The sequence below is a fragment of the Megalobrama amblycephala genome, linkage group LG13 (genome assembly GCF_018812025.1).
Source record: "Megalobrama amblycephala isolate DHTTF-2021 linkage group LG13, ASM1881202v1, whole genome shotgun sequence".
NCBI lineage: Eukaryota > Metazoa > Chordata > Actinopteri > Cypriniformes > Xenocyprididae > Megalobrama > Megalobrama amblycephala.
The window spans coordinates 12,666,844-12,681,031 of NC_063056.1; the positions used below are offsets into that span (position 1 = coordinate 12,666,844).

General features: G+C 38.1%; 1 protein-coding gene across 5 annotated transcripts in view; it reads left to right on the top strand.

The window, feature by feature from the left end:
- The window catches only part of ulk4 (unc-51 like kinase 4), a 244,137-nt gene that overhangs the window by 96,756 nt on the left and 133,193 nt on the right, over positions 1 to 14,188 (top strand). For all 5 annotated transcript variants that reach the window (XM_048152779.1, XM_048152780.1, XM_048152778.1 and 2 more), the window contains exons 23-24: positions 4,884 to 5,017; positions 5,422 to 5,543. In XM_048152779.1, the coding sequence (XP_048008736.1) occupies positions 4,884 to 5,017; positions 5,422 to 5,543 (256 nt within the window). The remainder of the gene's footprint in view (positions 1 to 4,883; positions 5,018 to 5,421; positions 5,544 to 14,188) is intronic.

A 14,188-nucleotide genomic window follows, 5' to 3' on the forward strand; every position in this document is an offset into this window, starting at 1 on the left:
AGTTCGCTGTAAAAAAATCGAACCGTTCGGTTCTCCACCCACGGTTCGGCACGCGCTTGCACTGCAGTTCATCCCAAATCTGACGACGCATCTATAATATGGTTTGTTAAAAACAACGTGCAAAACAGACAGACGGATTCGGCTAATGTATGTTTCAGTCATTGAATATGCATTCTAGTTCTGATACGGTACAATAGCGATGATCAAAAGAACATGGACAAAACAGTCACTCGTTGTAAAGAAATGTTGAATGACATGCCGAAAGCTCTACGACTGGTCATTTATGCCATCATCACCCGGGTGTTGATAGCGTGCGCGACGTGAGCGCAAGTGAGACCTAAACATCTCATGTTGCTATCTGTGTTTAAACTAAACTCATTTAAACCTAGTTTTAACCTTCGTCCATAAGACGCAAAAGAGAATTTGTGCACGTTGTGAGGAGATTTGTGTGTACTCATCCGAAGCGCGTACACGGAGAGCCGCGTCACAGCGCGCAAATACTCTCGCGCAAATTCTCTTTCAAGTCTTGCACCTAAACGGACGAATTCACACAAAAAAATGTCAGCACGCCCATCTTAGTATGTATCCTAACAAACATAGTAGGTTATGTCTTAGTAGGTTAAACGAGACAGTGTATCATTATCAGTGTACTGGATATTTGAATTATGTCTTAAAGGGAAAGCAGTCTAATATTCCGGCTCTATGAGTTTTAATATTAATCGAACGACAAAGCACGAAGAAATCACTCTTTACTGAACAGCTTTTGTAACTTCAATAATGTTTCATCTTTATTTAACTATTCAAAGAAGTTTATACACAGTGTTATTTTATATTTGATTACTTTATTCAATTTCTGTACCTGAAAGCTGTTAGATACCTGAAAAACCTGTAAAGCATTGTTTATTTTATTTGTATCTTAGCTCTCATGTATTTGAAGAGTTTGGTTCCAAAACGCTATAAATCCATTTTGATTAATTTGAGTAAAAATGTTTTCTTTACCAAGAAATATACCACTATTTTCTGTTTCAAACTTTCACATAGCATCTTTTGGCTTTATTAAAACATTAAACATTCAAATCTAGATTTTGATTTTGAAAGGTTTATTATGAAAACGGATTATTTTCCCCCCAAATTGCAATAAATCCATGACACATTTTTTTTTTCTTTTTCCAAAATGCAATTAATCCATCAATATAAAGTTATTTTTTTCATATTGAAAATACACAACAAAGTAAGTTGATCCACATATACACATTCAGTCATCGCTCCCAAAATGAATTCAACGAGTCATCTTGTTAATGTTGTAAATTAATTATGTCTCCGTTTGTCATTACCGATTAAAGAGTATCTGGCGGTTAAAATAAACACATTTGCCAAGTACATTGGTTTTAAAAACGGCTTTCAAAATCTGTTCATGATTCAGTTTAGGGAGCCGTGACAGAAGTTTGATGCTGTCGTGGAACAAGCAACAGCCGGCATTTTTCCTCCTCCCGACTCGAGTGCCTCATCTTCTTTATCTCCTCACGTAAATGATTACATTTCCATGACTTATGTTTCTTCCCCACCGCAGAAACCACTACAGGTTCATCAATGATGTCAAAAATTATAATTTTTTTCTGTTTTTGTTGATCACAAAGTACAAAGTAGATAAGGAAAACTAGGTTGCCAGGTGTATTCAGAGCGACGCCATTACTGTTTACAGTGCATGGAATGGTGCGCTGTGATTGGTTGAGCAGTTCTGCAGAGAAAGGAGACTGGCGTTTGTCACGTTTTGGAAAGAAGGGGAGAAAACTAGACAGAATAACATGATGGAAATCGCATTTTGCGCAAAATTAATAACTGACTTTTCAATACCGACCAGATACAATACTGATTTTTTTATTTTTTTTTTTATTTTTTTTTTTTTATGTTTCTCGGAACCAAATTCTTCATTTATTTGTGTTGTTTCTTGTTGTTTTTATTTTATTTGTCTTTATTTGACAATTGTCCAATTTTTTACTGAACAGCACATATTGAACTGTACTGAAATGGTGACACTAAAACCGTGATACAAACCGAACCGTGAGAAATCTGAACTGTCCCACCCCTAACTAAGACTAATAAATGTAAAGTATTTTTCTTTGTTAGTGAGAGCAGATTTCGCTTGATTCAATTGGTCATGCGAATTTGCCACATTTTGAGAAACAGAAAGCTGCTTGGTTCGAAAGTGACTTCTTTGTGAGCAGTAAATGTGAGCAGTTAAATGGGAAAAGAAATTCAGCTTCGGGTACAGGAGTGAAAGAAAAAAAAAAATCACTGAAATTTAGACCTTCAAAGGTTAAACAGGTCATGAATGGGGCATTGGATGTAACATGCTACTGTGAATGTTTTAATATAGTATCATCATGCAGCCATTCAGAAAGACAAATGTTCTAGTTCATAATGTTTACTTTGTTTTGTCTAGTGTAGACAGCCTCAAAAGGTTGTGGCATGTCATGTCAAAAAAATGTGCCCCATTCAGATAGTTTGGATGGGTTTATTATAAGTGTTGGCTCAATTGCTTACTCATGACACATAGCAACACAGCTAAATGTATTCCTAATATGTTGGACATTTTATTGACAGTAGCCTTCTTTTACCTCTTGAGACATGCCTTCACATGCACTTGTAAGAGCTATATTTGTGATGTTTGAATTTGGGGAGGTGTGACATGCAAAATGGCTGTTTGCAAAATATGCTGTATTTTTGGAATTCCGCTAGGTGCCACTAGTGTCTAAGAAAAATTATTGAATTATTATTGTATCAGATTGTATTATTTTACCCTTGTCACAGACCCTGACTCTTAAAATACACTATATTTCCAAAAGTATTGGGACATCTCTCCAAATGGGTCGCTCTCAGGAGCTCAGTGAATTAAAGGGTGGTTCCATGATAGGTTGCCACCTGTGCAATAAGTCAGTTTGTGAAATTCCCTCACTACTAAATATTCCACGGTTAACTGTTAGTGGTATCATAACAAAGTGGAAGCAATTGGGAACAACAGCAACTCAGCCACAAAGTGGTAGGCCACGTAAAATCACAGAGCAGGGTCAGCGTATGCTGAGGCGCACGGTGCGCAGAAGTCGCCAACTTTCTGCAGAATCAATAGCTAGAGACCTCCAAACTTCATGTGGCCTTCAGATTAGTTCAAGAACAGTGTGTAGAGAGCTTCATGGAATGGGTTTCCATGGCCGAGCAGCTGCATCCAAGACTGCATTGTGCCAAGTGTAAAGCTTGGTGGAGGGGGTTTATGGTGTGGGGTTGTTTTTCAGGGGTTGGGCTTGAAAAATGAAAAATGGTCAAAAATTCCCATAAACACACTCCTAAACCTTGTGGAAAGCATTCCCAGAAGAGTTGAAGCTGTAATAGCTGCAAAGGGTGGGCCAACTCCATATTAAACCCTACAGATTAAGAATGGGATGTCATTAAAGTTCATGTGCACGTAAAGGCAGGCGTCCCAAAACTTTTGGCAATGTAGTGTATGAAAATCCATGAAATATGAAAGTACATTCTAAAATTATTAATCATTATTAAATGTTTTAAACTATGGTAATCTAAACGAAGAATGGAATAAACATAAATCAATTTGACACTGTGTGAAATAGATTTCTATACATTTTTACATTTATTCACGATACTCCAATGGCCTCGAGTACATTATTGCTATTATATAAAGGTTACCACACAATACAGATATTAAAGGCAAAAAATGCATGTATCAATGCAACTTTCATGATGTAAAATCACTAAAAGCCTTCCTTCCGTGGAAAAAAATAGTCCCTGACCGTGAACAGTAACAGAAGTTACATTATTACGCCATTAGATGGTGGCAAAGACTGTCTTTTTGAGTGTCAGTCAGTAGAGAAGACTTTTACATTTAAAAGACTGAATTGTTGTGAACACGGAACAAGACGCAACTGACAAATGCTTTGACTAGTGCTGTCAGTCACGGGAAAACCCCTTAAATGTTAAAAGGACAAGATAATACATCGGATGTTTAAACAGATTTTTTTTATTATGAACATAGGACTTACCTAAAGTAAAATGCTAAATCTGAATGCAGGTAATAAACTCGCTCACTCGATCTCTTTCTCACAATACTCTTCTACATAATACAGTAAGCTTCAATGAACCATATCAATTGAGAACAGTTTATGCTGCTAAGAGTGGTTGCTAAGGGTGTTGTGTAGTGATACACAGAACCGTTGGGTGAAGCGGTCATAGCTGTGTTTTATCATGAATAAAACACAGCTATTGACCAATCAGAATCAAGGACAGGAACAATTCATTTTTATTAAAAAAAATGTATATCACAGAATGCTGTCAAGTCCAAACACCCATAAAAATAACATTTAATTTCCCACCTGAAAAATGGGGCTGGTATCATAATTTTAGATCTAAGGCTATTCCCTGAATCCCAAGAGATGTGATCCATTCTTTTACTAAGATTGTTCTTCGAGCACCAACCTCATTAATCAATCCTAATATGTCGGTTTGTATGTTTGAATCAAGTCACATTCATTCATCTCTAATTCAGCCACCAATTTGTGTACCTTATACACTTCAAATTCAATTCCATGCCAGATGCATCTTGTTTTCCTCTGGTCCTTTCAGCCAGGCGGACAGACCTCATTCCCTTTCTGATATTGTTTCAGGATCAACACCATTTCATCTCCATTCTGTCACCCCTCCAGCTGTTGAGAGTAATTGATTAAAAGCATCTATCCTCTCCCCACTGTGTTTCAGCACGCTCTTGCTCTCTCTCTCTCTCTCTCTCTCTCTCTCTCTCTCTCTCTCTCTCTCTCTCTCTCTCTGGCCTGGGTGTCTGCAGATGAATAATAATGTTTTGCCAACCCTTCTCTCAGGCTGGTGATGTACATTGAAAGAGACGTCCGAAAGGCCACGCCAGGAAAGGAGCAACAAAGCGGCAATGAATACCTGTCAAAATGCCTGACCCTCTTCATCCGTCACACCGTGCACGAACTGCCAGCCATCCTGGGTAAATCAATCACAATACACTCAAAAAAAGAGGGAAAAGGGAACGCAAAGAATTCACCCGAGATGGAACAGAGTGAAATGGGCAAAACAAAGAAGGGGCAATAAGATTGAACATCCAATTTGATTGGCCTCTCTTTAATTACCTTTCTGATTGAATACGTGAGTAAGCTCTCAGGTATCGACCTGTTCCTCCTTTTTCATTTGTGAATCAGTGCCGCTACACACCACCGCACCCCCCCTTCCACCCTTAAACTGGTTCAAACCAGTTCAGTTCTTCCTGCGGGTTTCGTCCCAGCACTAAGACACACCTGCTCACGCCCCTAGCCACCTACCCAGAATAATCATGATGGTTTGTTTGTGATTGGCTGATTTCTCACTGCCTCTGTTTATGTGGGCTCTCTGTAGATGACATCCTGTCCGTGTTAGGCAGCATTGTGGGAAGGAAGCACCCCTCTCCTACGCAGTCCCGTCAGCTGAAGCAGAACCTCCCCATGATGGCTGTGGTGCTGCATCTGCTCACCTCACAGGTGTGTGTGACTATGTCAGGTCTTGCTATATTTACTTTTCTGCTAGTTATTCTGGGGTTTTTTTTGATCTACTCAAAGATGGCACAACCTGAAAAAAAATAAAAAATAAATACACTACAGGGACTTACCTTGTGGTGCAATAGATAATACCTTATTTCACATATAAACACATTTAAAGTCATTGTTTTGCTCAGAGGTTCACAATCTGTTCAGGCCAAGTACCCCTTTGACTAGATCAGAGAACAGGGGTGTCCAAACTCGGTCCTGGAGGGCCACTGTCCTGCAGAGTTTAGCTCCAACTTGCCTCAAAACACCTTCCTGGAAATATGCCTAGTAAGAAATATGCCTTGATTAGCTGGTTCAGGTGTGTTTAATTGTGATTGGAGCTAAACTCTGCAGGACAGTGGGCCTTCAGGACCGAGTTTGGACACCCCTGTTCTCTGATCTAGTCAACCCTGGACACCCCTGTCCTTGAACATCTTAGTCTGTCTTTGTTTCTGTTTTAATGTAAACTTAAAGATGAAATGTGTGATTTCTGGACCATTTGTGTCATAAAGGCAATTTCAAAAATAATGAAAAAATATTTCTCAAATTCTTCCCATCTGGCATTGGCCAAACAAACTGGTAGTCGCACCCCAAATTAGAACTATTGGTTGAGCCATTGTTGCTATGTTGAGCTGATCAGGATACTCAAACAAGCAAAGCCATTTTTGAAGGCATAAGTACAATATTGAAGGAGCAGTAAGCGAAACGCTGTTGAAAGTGGATGGGACCGAGCACCACGACACTCTTGTAGCCAATCAGCAGTAGGGGACGTATACACTCACGATGAAGGATGAGAGAGATTGAGCGAGAGGGAGATTTAAAGAAAGAGAGATGGCCGAGAGTCATTACAAATGAGTGAAGGTCAGAGTAATATCACTGGAAGAAGAAGGGTTATGATCAGGCAACGGCTTTAGGACCCGCGTTAATATTACAAAAGTTTTCTAGCGCTGCAGAGCCCTAAGTGGGAAGGCCTGAAAACGGATGCCGAGGTTGTGTTGTTTCTGCTCCATACGTGAGTAACATTGGTTTTGCTATGTTTCACAGAACCAAGACATGCTGTTGGTGTAATGTTAGCTAGAGTAACAGGACAGTTTTGAGTGTCATTGTTTGTCTGGAGCTGCTGTGCTGCTGGCGACCAACACAAACTTTGTTCGTCATCTTCACTTTATTTTTCATGAAGCATTATTTTGCTTTGTTTCATCTACGATAAAGAGACATCCACTCTTGCTTTGCGTTTTCGTGAATCTTTGGGGCGGAGTAATAAAGAGAGCGGTGTGTTTGTTTGAGTTGATTTCAAATATCAACAGTGTTTCTCAGAAATCACTTACTGCACTTTTAAATACAATATTAAATGTAAATTTTCAAATTGTTTCAAATTTATTTAATATTGAAAACCTTGAAATACATGTGAAATTATAATATAATGGTATGCATAGTATAGTATTAGGTACGATAGTAGTATTTCCATTTTGCATATATATATATATATATATATATATATATATATATATATATATATACAGATATATATAATTTAAAGTAATGTATATTGAATATATTTTTAAATAACCTGAAAATATTGTGGATTATTAAGGCTAATTATACTAACCACTCTTGCTAAATGGGGTAAGCATACTTATGTTCTCATTTCAGAGTTGTTCGAGTAAATGATCCATTATAGACCGTGTGGACAGATCAGTTGTTGTCATGATTCATTAAAATGAATCTGTTCAAATGAGTCATTAGGTCGCGAATTAGACATTAGTGGACGTTGACGCGTTGTGTGCGAATCGCGACTGTTATTAGGACATCACAAAAGATTTGTCAACACAGAAAACACTTCACCACTGGATAGGATTTTCTTTTTGTTTACTGAAAGTGTGGTTTATGTCAGCTGCATGTGCGCCCTGTCAGAGAAGATGAGGTGACGTTCTTTTGAGCACTATTCACACCCAACGGTTATTCAGGAAAAACATTCTCCGAATGCGCCTCGTGAAACATGGATTCGGTCTTACGAACTTTTAGCATTGTGTCAGTTGATTTAGATGATTATGTGTGAGGTAGAGAGAGTGCAAAGACGGTGCTTGCTTTGAAGACAGAGAGAGCTCGCGCGCACCAGGGAGGAGCTCTGCTCGTTCTGTCCGTCAGCGCAGCAGTCATCTCCCTCCTTCATTTTACAGTCCAATGGTGGCTAGAACGGCTCCAGGTTCAAAGGTCAATACAGAATTTTCAATGCGTTATTTTGACAGCCTTAATATATATATTACTTGTATGTCTAATATGTCAAAAACTCAAAACGTTTATTGGCTCGTCACATTCAGTTAATGGCATGTTTTCAATTCAAAATGGTGAAATTTTATAAAAATGTTGAGTAGTTTGCATCACTGGATATTACTGTCGTTTGCTGAACATTTCAATCAAAACAGTGGTCAAATATTAAATGTTTAGCTACTTGCTCGCCACCTACTCTCGCTTCTAAAACAAAAGCGTTGCATTGGAAATCGCACTCGTCTTCTGTGTACAGTAAGCCCCACCTTCTTTCGATTGATTGGCCCGCTCACTCATTTTGACAGTGATGAGCTGAGGTAGACCAGCCTAAAAATGTAACTTTTTGTTCATCCTAACAATTACAGCAGTATAATGGAGTACGGCGGAGCAGCATCAGTATTGGGGGAGACAATTTGGCCATATCTAATTATTGGGGGGACTTGTCCCCTAAATGTCTATGCTGGTTGCAGGTTCCCTGCTGGAGTGAAGTGTAGTGTAGTGTAGTGTGGTGCGGTATGGAATAGGAATAAGAATAGGAATAGATATAGTCTAAATAAAGTAAATTTGTGAATCATTTTGTGACTTTTAAACTATACAAAATAAACTTTCCAGACTCTTTTACTCACTTTATTAAATGTCTTCGTCTGCAAAGAAAATAAAGGAAGGATGTGCCGTACCTGCCTGTCACGCGCTGTGTGTAATCACCGTCTGTGTCAGAATGATCTGTTAAATAGCTTTCCGGTGCAGATTCAACACACACACACACACACACACACACACACACAGAGATTATTACCAGTTGCCAAACAGTGAAAAATTGGATTTACTTCTGACACACTCAGTCACGGCAAAATTAATATGAGGGGATCTGGTGTTCTCTGAGAAAGATGTTTGTCAGTGTGCAGAGTTGATGAGCCTCTCTGCTGATTAAATGCACTTTTACATTTGGCCAGGATTTGCCATGGAGACTCAGTGGCAGATTGAGTTGTCTCATTTGAAGGGGTCGGAGCTGATAGAGCTGTCTGTCTGATAGTTCCACTGTCATTAGCTCATCTGAGGAGGATACACTGATGTCCATTAACACAGAGCTGCAGTGGGCTGCTTAGAGTGGTAATAGGCAGTTCTTTTGCTTGTTTGTGTGTCTGTCTGCTTTAATGGTCCTCACAGTGAGTTGTGTTGGTGTAGTGCCAGACTCAGACTCAGACTCAGACAGCACATACACAAATCACCCACAGACCGCTCACTAGCCGCCTAATGCATATTGTACTCAAATATGGCAAATATTAGTACAGATGGCCAGCTCCAATCTTACTGGCTGAAAAAAATGTGGAAAATGTGTGGTGGTGGGCTTTTTTTTCCTTTTTTTTTTTCTTTTTTTTTTTCCTTTTTTACCTGTTGTGAAACAAAGTTGACAGGCTGTTCCAGTGAGCGCTTCCAAGGAAGAACTACACACTGGATTTTTTTTCTAACTTCATTTTTAATATGCTTTAAGCTCAAAATCTTGGGGTCAGTAAGATATATACTTTAAAGGGGTGATGAACTGAGAAATCAAATTTTTGCTTTTGACATATAAGAGGTCATCATGCTTTAAGAATATCCTGTACGTTTTAGAGCTGAAAACTTCCTTGTTAGTCCATTAAAAGCTTTTATTGACACCAGACCCAGAAAACGACAGGATTTACAAAGTGGGGATCTATGACGTCAAAGGGCAGCAAGCACCGCCTCTGCAGAAGAAGATCAACGCCTACTTCATCACTGCCTGTTTAGCCCCGCCCACCGATTCGCGCATGACATGCAATAGAATAGGTAGTCTAAGTAACATAGGCCTACGTAGTGCTAAACCAGATCGAGCTACCAAGCAATAAACATGCCATTGAGGATTACAAAATATTGTGCAGTGCCTAGACTCGACAGTAATGCGACAACATGTAAGTAACTGTGTTCATTCTAATGCCTGATCTGATATGATTCATGTACAGTCAGATGTTCTTTGTCTATGCGTCAGTAAATCAAACCCGTGACTAAACGTCAACTTGCATTGTTTCTCTTAGTAGGATGAAAATAATCTGTTATTTAACGGTGATTAAATTATATAAAGAAAGCAAACAAAGAAAGCCCCCTTTGCAATCGTTGGAGCAGCGCGCGCTGAAGCTGTCAATCAAACAGCGCGAGTTTATCAGTGACTGACGCGCAAAACTCCTGTTTTATTCAACGAATCGTTTAGTTATATCGCGTTTGCACTGTTGTTGAAGATGAAAGCATTTGTTAGTGTGCAGAAATTGAATTGCAATGACGAGATCACTGCTTTCATGTGCTCAACATGTCTGTGATCGACTACAGTGTTCATCTCTGCAACCTTTCATGCCACCATCTAAATATAATGCCATAGATCTAAATGTAATGCAACAGTTTTCACGATTAGTTAACCTTGAGAGCTGTAATAGTAAAAACACGCTAAAAGAGAGAGTAATACTTAGCTATTTCAAATGGAAAGACGTTAGCTAATCACAGCAGTGGGCATTTACACTGAAGTCTCACAGCAGACACAGCAGACAAATTAGTACTTTTATTCAGCAAGGACACATTAATTTGCTTTAAAATGGCTGTACAGACTTTTGTATTCTTACAAAAAAAAAAAAAATCTGTTAAATAAATGCTGCTTTTTAACTTTCTTTTCATCAAAGAATCCTGAAAAAATGTATCATAGTTTCCACAAAATGATTAATCAGCACAACAGTTTTCAAAATGGATAATAATTAGTATTTTAGAATGATTTCCGAAGGATCATGTGACGCTGAAATTTTAGCTTTGCCATCACAGCAATAAATTACATTTTTAAATATATTAAAATATAAAACAGTTCTTTTCATTTGTAATAATATTTCACAATATTAATATTTACTGTTTTTTCTGATAAAATATATTCAGCCTTGGTGAGCATGAGAGACTTTTCAAAAACCCTTTAAAAAAAAATGTACCAACCCCAAATTAGGACCGTTTTACACTTTAAAACATTAATATTTCTAATAAATCGAACTATTATTTTTTAATATTAGAATTTTTTTTAGGGATGCACCGATGTATCAGCCGCCAATATTTATTGGCTATAGCAGGAAAAAGTCTGATATAACAAACCAATGGTTTATTAATTAACTGCGTGAAGGCACTGAGCTGTATAATGTCGGTTGCATAATCCGAGCGCTGCTGTCTGTGCTTTAATGCTAATCAAATAACAAAAGATCGCACACTATTCTTGACTTAATAACTTTTGTAACTTTCATAAGTATAGCGGACCCCATCCGAATGATGACCAAAACTTTGTTACATTATCATCAACATACAGCGAATTACACAAAACACTTAATACAATTAACAGTAAACAAATATAAACATATCTCATGCCTTTTCGAGGGGTGCTTTATAAACTGACAAACTTTAAATCTGCATAATAATTCTGAAGAACAGCGTGCTTTCATTACCTATATTAAAGCTCCATAGACTAGAACATCTGTCACAATAAGAGTCCTGCCTTTGTAAAGGAGATAGTGCAGATTTTATACATATTTAAACTTATTAAAATATTAAAATGTATACAATTGTTAACAATAATGCAAACAATAATTGTTTGTTAAAATTGGTATCGGCCCCAAAAATTCCTATCGGTGCATTCCTAATTATTATTATTTTATTACAGTATATGCAAACTTTTTCAATACAGTTTAAAAAGAAAGCTCCTCATATAATTCACTGAGAAAATGCTAAAATTTGGTTGAGAGCATTTGGAGTTGGCTAATTTGAAGAAGCTAAAATATGAGATATAGTGTAATTTTGATTTAATTTAGCATTTTGGTCACTGAACAATTCACATTCTTCCATGTGTGTTATTCACAATGTTGAAAATAGTAAAAAAAAAAAATAATAATAATAAAAAAAAAAAGTCCAAACTTTTATCAGTCATATGACCCCTTCCTGCCTAAGTAGGCGGTTCTTGGCTAGAATAAGCTGAAGTGTGGGCTAGACTTCATGCCTACAGTCAAAAGTCTGGCTACACAAAACCTGTGTGTGTATGTGTGTTCTGATATTAAGAAAAATGCTGCAGGGCATAGCTGGTTGTCTTCCCAGTAGCAGGTTGGTCTGCATCTTTGAGACTTCACTGGCCTCTTATGCCCTTGAGCCCCGTATGCGTGATCTCTTCAGCTGCTGTGTGGTTCTGAGAGGCGTCATGCTCTTGTAATGTGAGAGCATGCCTGTGTTTTTGTGCATCCATACATACATTCATGTGATGAGCCCTCTCTGTGGTCTCATCTGTCTCTCTGGACTGTTGCTTCACTGACAGCCAACACGCTACGCTGAAACTCAAGCATTCATCAGTCACAGGGGTCAGCGCAGAGGTCAGATCCGGTGTTTCTCTCAGAGACGAGAGTGGATAAGAGCTCAATACCTCACTGTCCAGGACTGTGACCTCTGACATTGCATCATTACGGTCCTATAGCGCAAACACGAACCGCCTCATTCTCACGCCAGCGCTGAAGTCCTCCAGAGAGGAGGATCACATCCTAATATGACATTTTAAATGGAATACTCAAGCACCAAATCTCAGGGCTCGACAGTGCAAGCATTTTACTTACATTTGCTACTAAAAAGAGATGTTTGTGAATTGTACAGTGTATTTAGAAGCACGTGTGTGAATAAAAAAAAAAGTCCCTTCCTTCAGTTTTAGCAAATTTAGGGTCATAAAAATTCTTAAATATCTAAAATGGTATAATAAATGTATTCATTATTTTAAGAGATCTTAAATTTGGGGATGGAAAAAAAGAATTGCTATACAGCCTAATGTGATTATTAAACTTTAAAAGAGTATGATGTAATTAAATAAATGTGAGCACTGCATGGTGGTGGTGTGTGTTGCTGTTTGCAATCAATGAATACCGTGCATTTATTAAAATAGATTGCTTATGATGTACTATTGATGAATTATGTTTACTTCATGGTGTTTATATTGTAATATGCTGTAGATCAGTGGTTCCCAAACTTTTTAGAGGTGGCGTAACCCCCTGAGGCAATTGACATCCTTCTGCTTACCCCCTCTCTTCTACTTACACCATGTCTACACCAGATGTGAGTGGCGCAAAACACGACTCGACAAAAGACAATAGAACCCATTAGGGCTGTCACGACTCCTCGATGCAATTCGAGCAATCGATTTTTAAAAATCATTGATTGCATTCTGCCCGTGTCAAGTAACTGGCAAAATACCGGAAGTGGCGCATTCCATGGACGACAATCCATGAATGGCATTAGTAGACCGTTTTCTAAGGCTGCACAATGTATTAAACCCATTTAAAAATGATAATATAGCATAGTTCTATTGTGAAATCACAAAGACTGCGATTTCATGAAATAAATATATGCGCTGAGGATGAAGTGTGACGCTTTAATTATTTACATGCGTGCAGGTTACGAATTTCTTCCATCTCAGAGCGGCTCTGTTCATAGAAGCTTTGCACAAACTCGGTCTCTACACGTGCTGTTTGTTTGGGTTTCCAATAACATGCATTTGGGAATGCGTAATGTCTGATGTGCTTCGTGTTTCATATGAAGTGTTGCACTGTTTTACATGTGTGGAGTGAGTCTCAGCAGCTCGGTTAACAATCTCCATTTCTGCATATTCTGTGAGTTTGGGTTGCTTATAACGTTCATCTGGGAATGCACTGTGCACCATTTAATCAGATTTGTAACGTAAATCGCTTATAAACCTAAGCAAACACAGGGGATATATGTTTCTGAATATGCAAACTATTCATCGCGATTTCAAAATAAAAGTTTAAACTAGGGCTGACCGATATATATTAAGGATTTGATCTGCTGTGTAATAACAACAATCACTAGGCTGTTGGCGCCCTCTGCAGGCATTTGTTACAATACATAATGCATTTTCTATTTTTATTACCACAAAAAAATTTGATTACTCAATTAATCGTCAAAATAATCGATTGATTACTCGATTACCAAAATAATCATTAGTGACAGCCCTAGAACCCATTATAATCAGTGATGTTGTCTACATTGGATGCGGCAACATGACAAATCCCCAACAGTAAACTGATGCCTCGTTCTATTTATGATGTACTCCAAGCACTCGCAATACTACTAACTTTGTCACTTTGTCATGTCCAGTGTAGACACAGTGTTAGACTGCAGTCACACCTTTTCCATGAAGGGACTATATTTCCCCCTTTAAATTGATTTTTAAGTGCATTTTTTACCTTTATAAGGGCAGTGTTTCTCTAACCCTATTGAATGTATGACGTTTTACGTCAAATTTTAAAAAT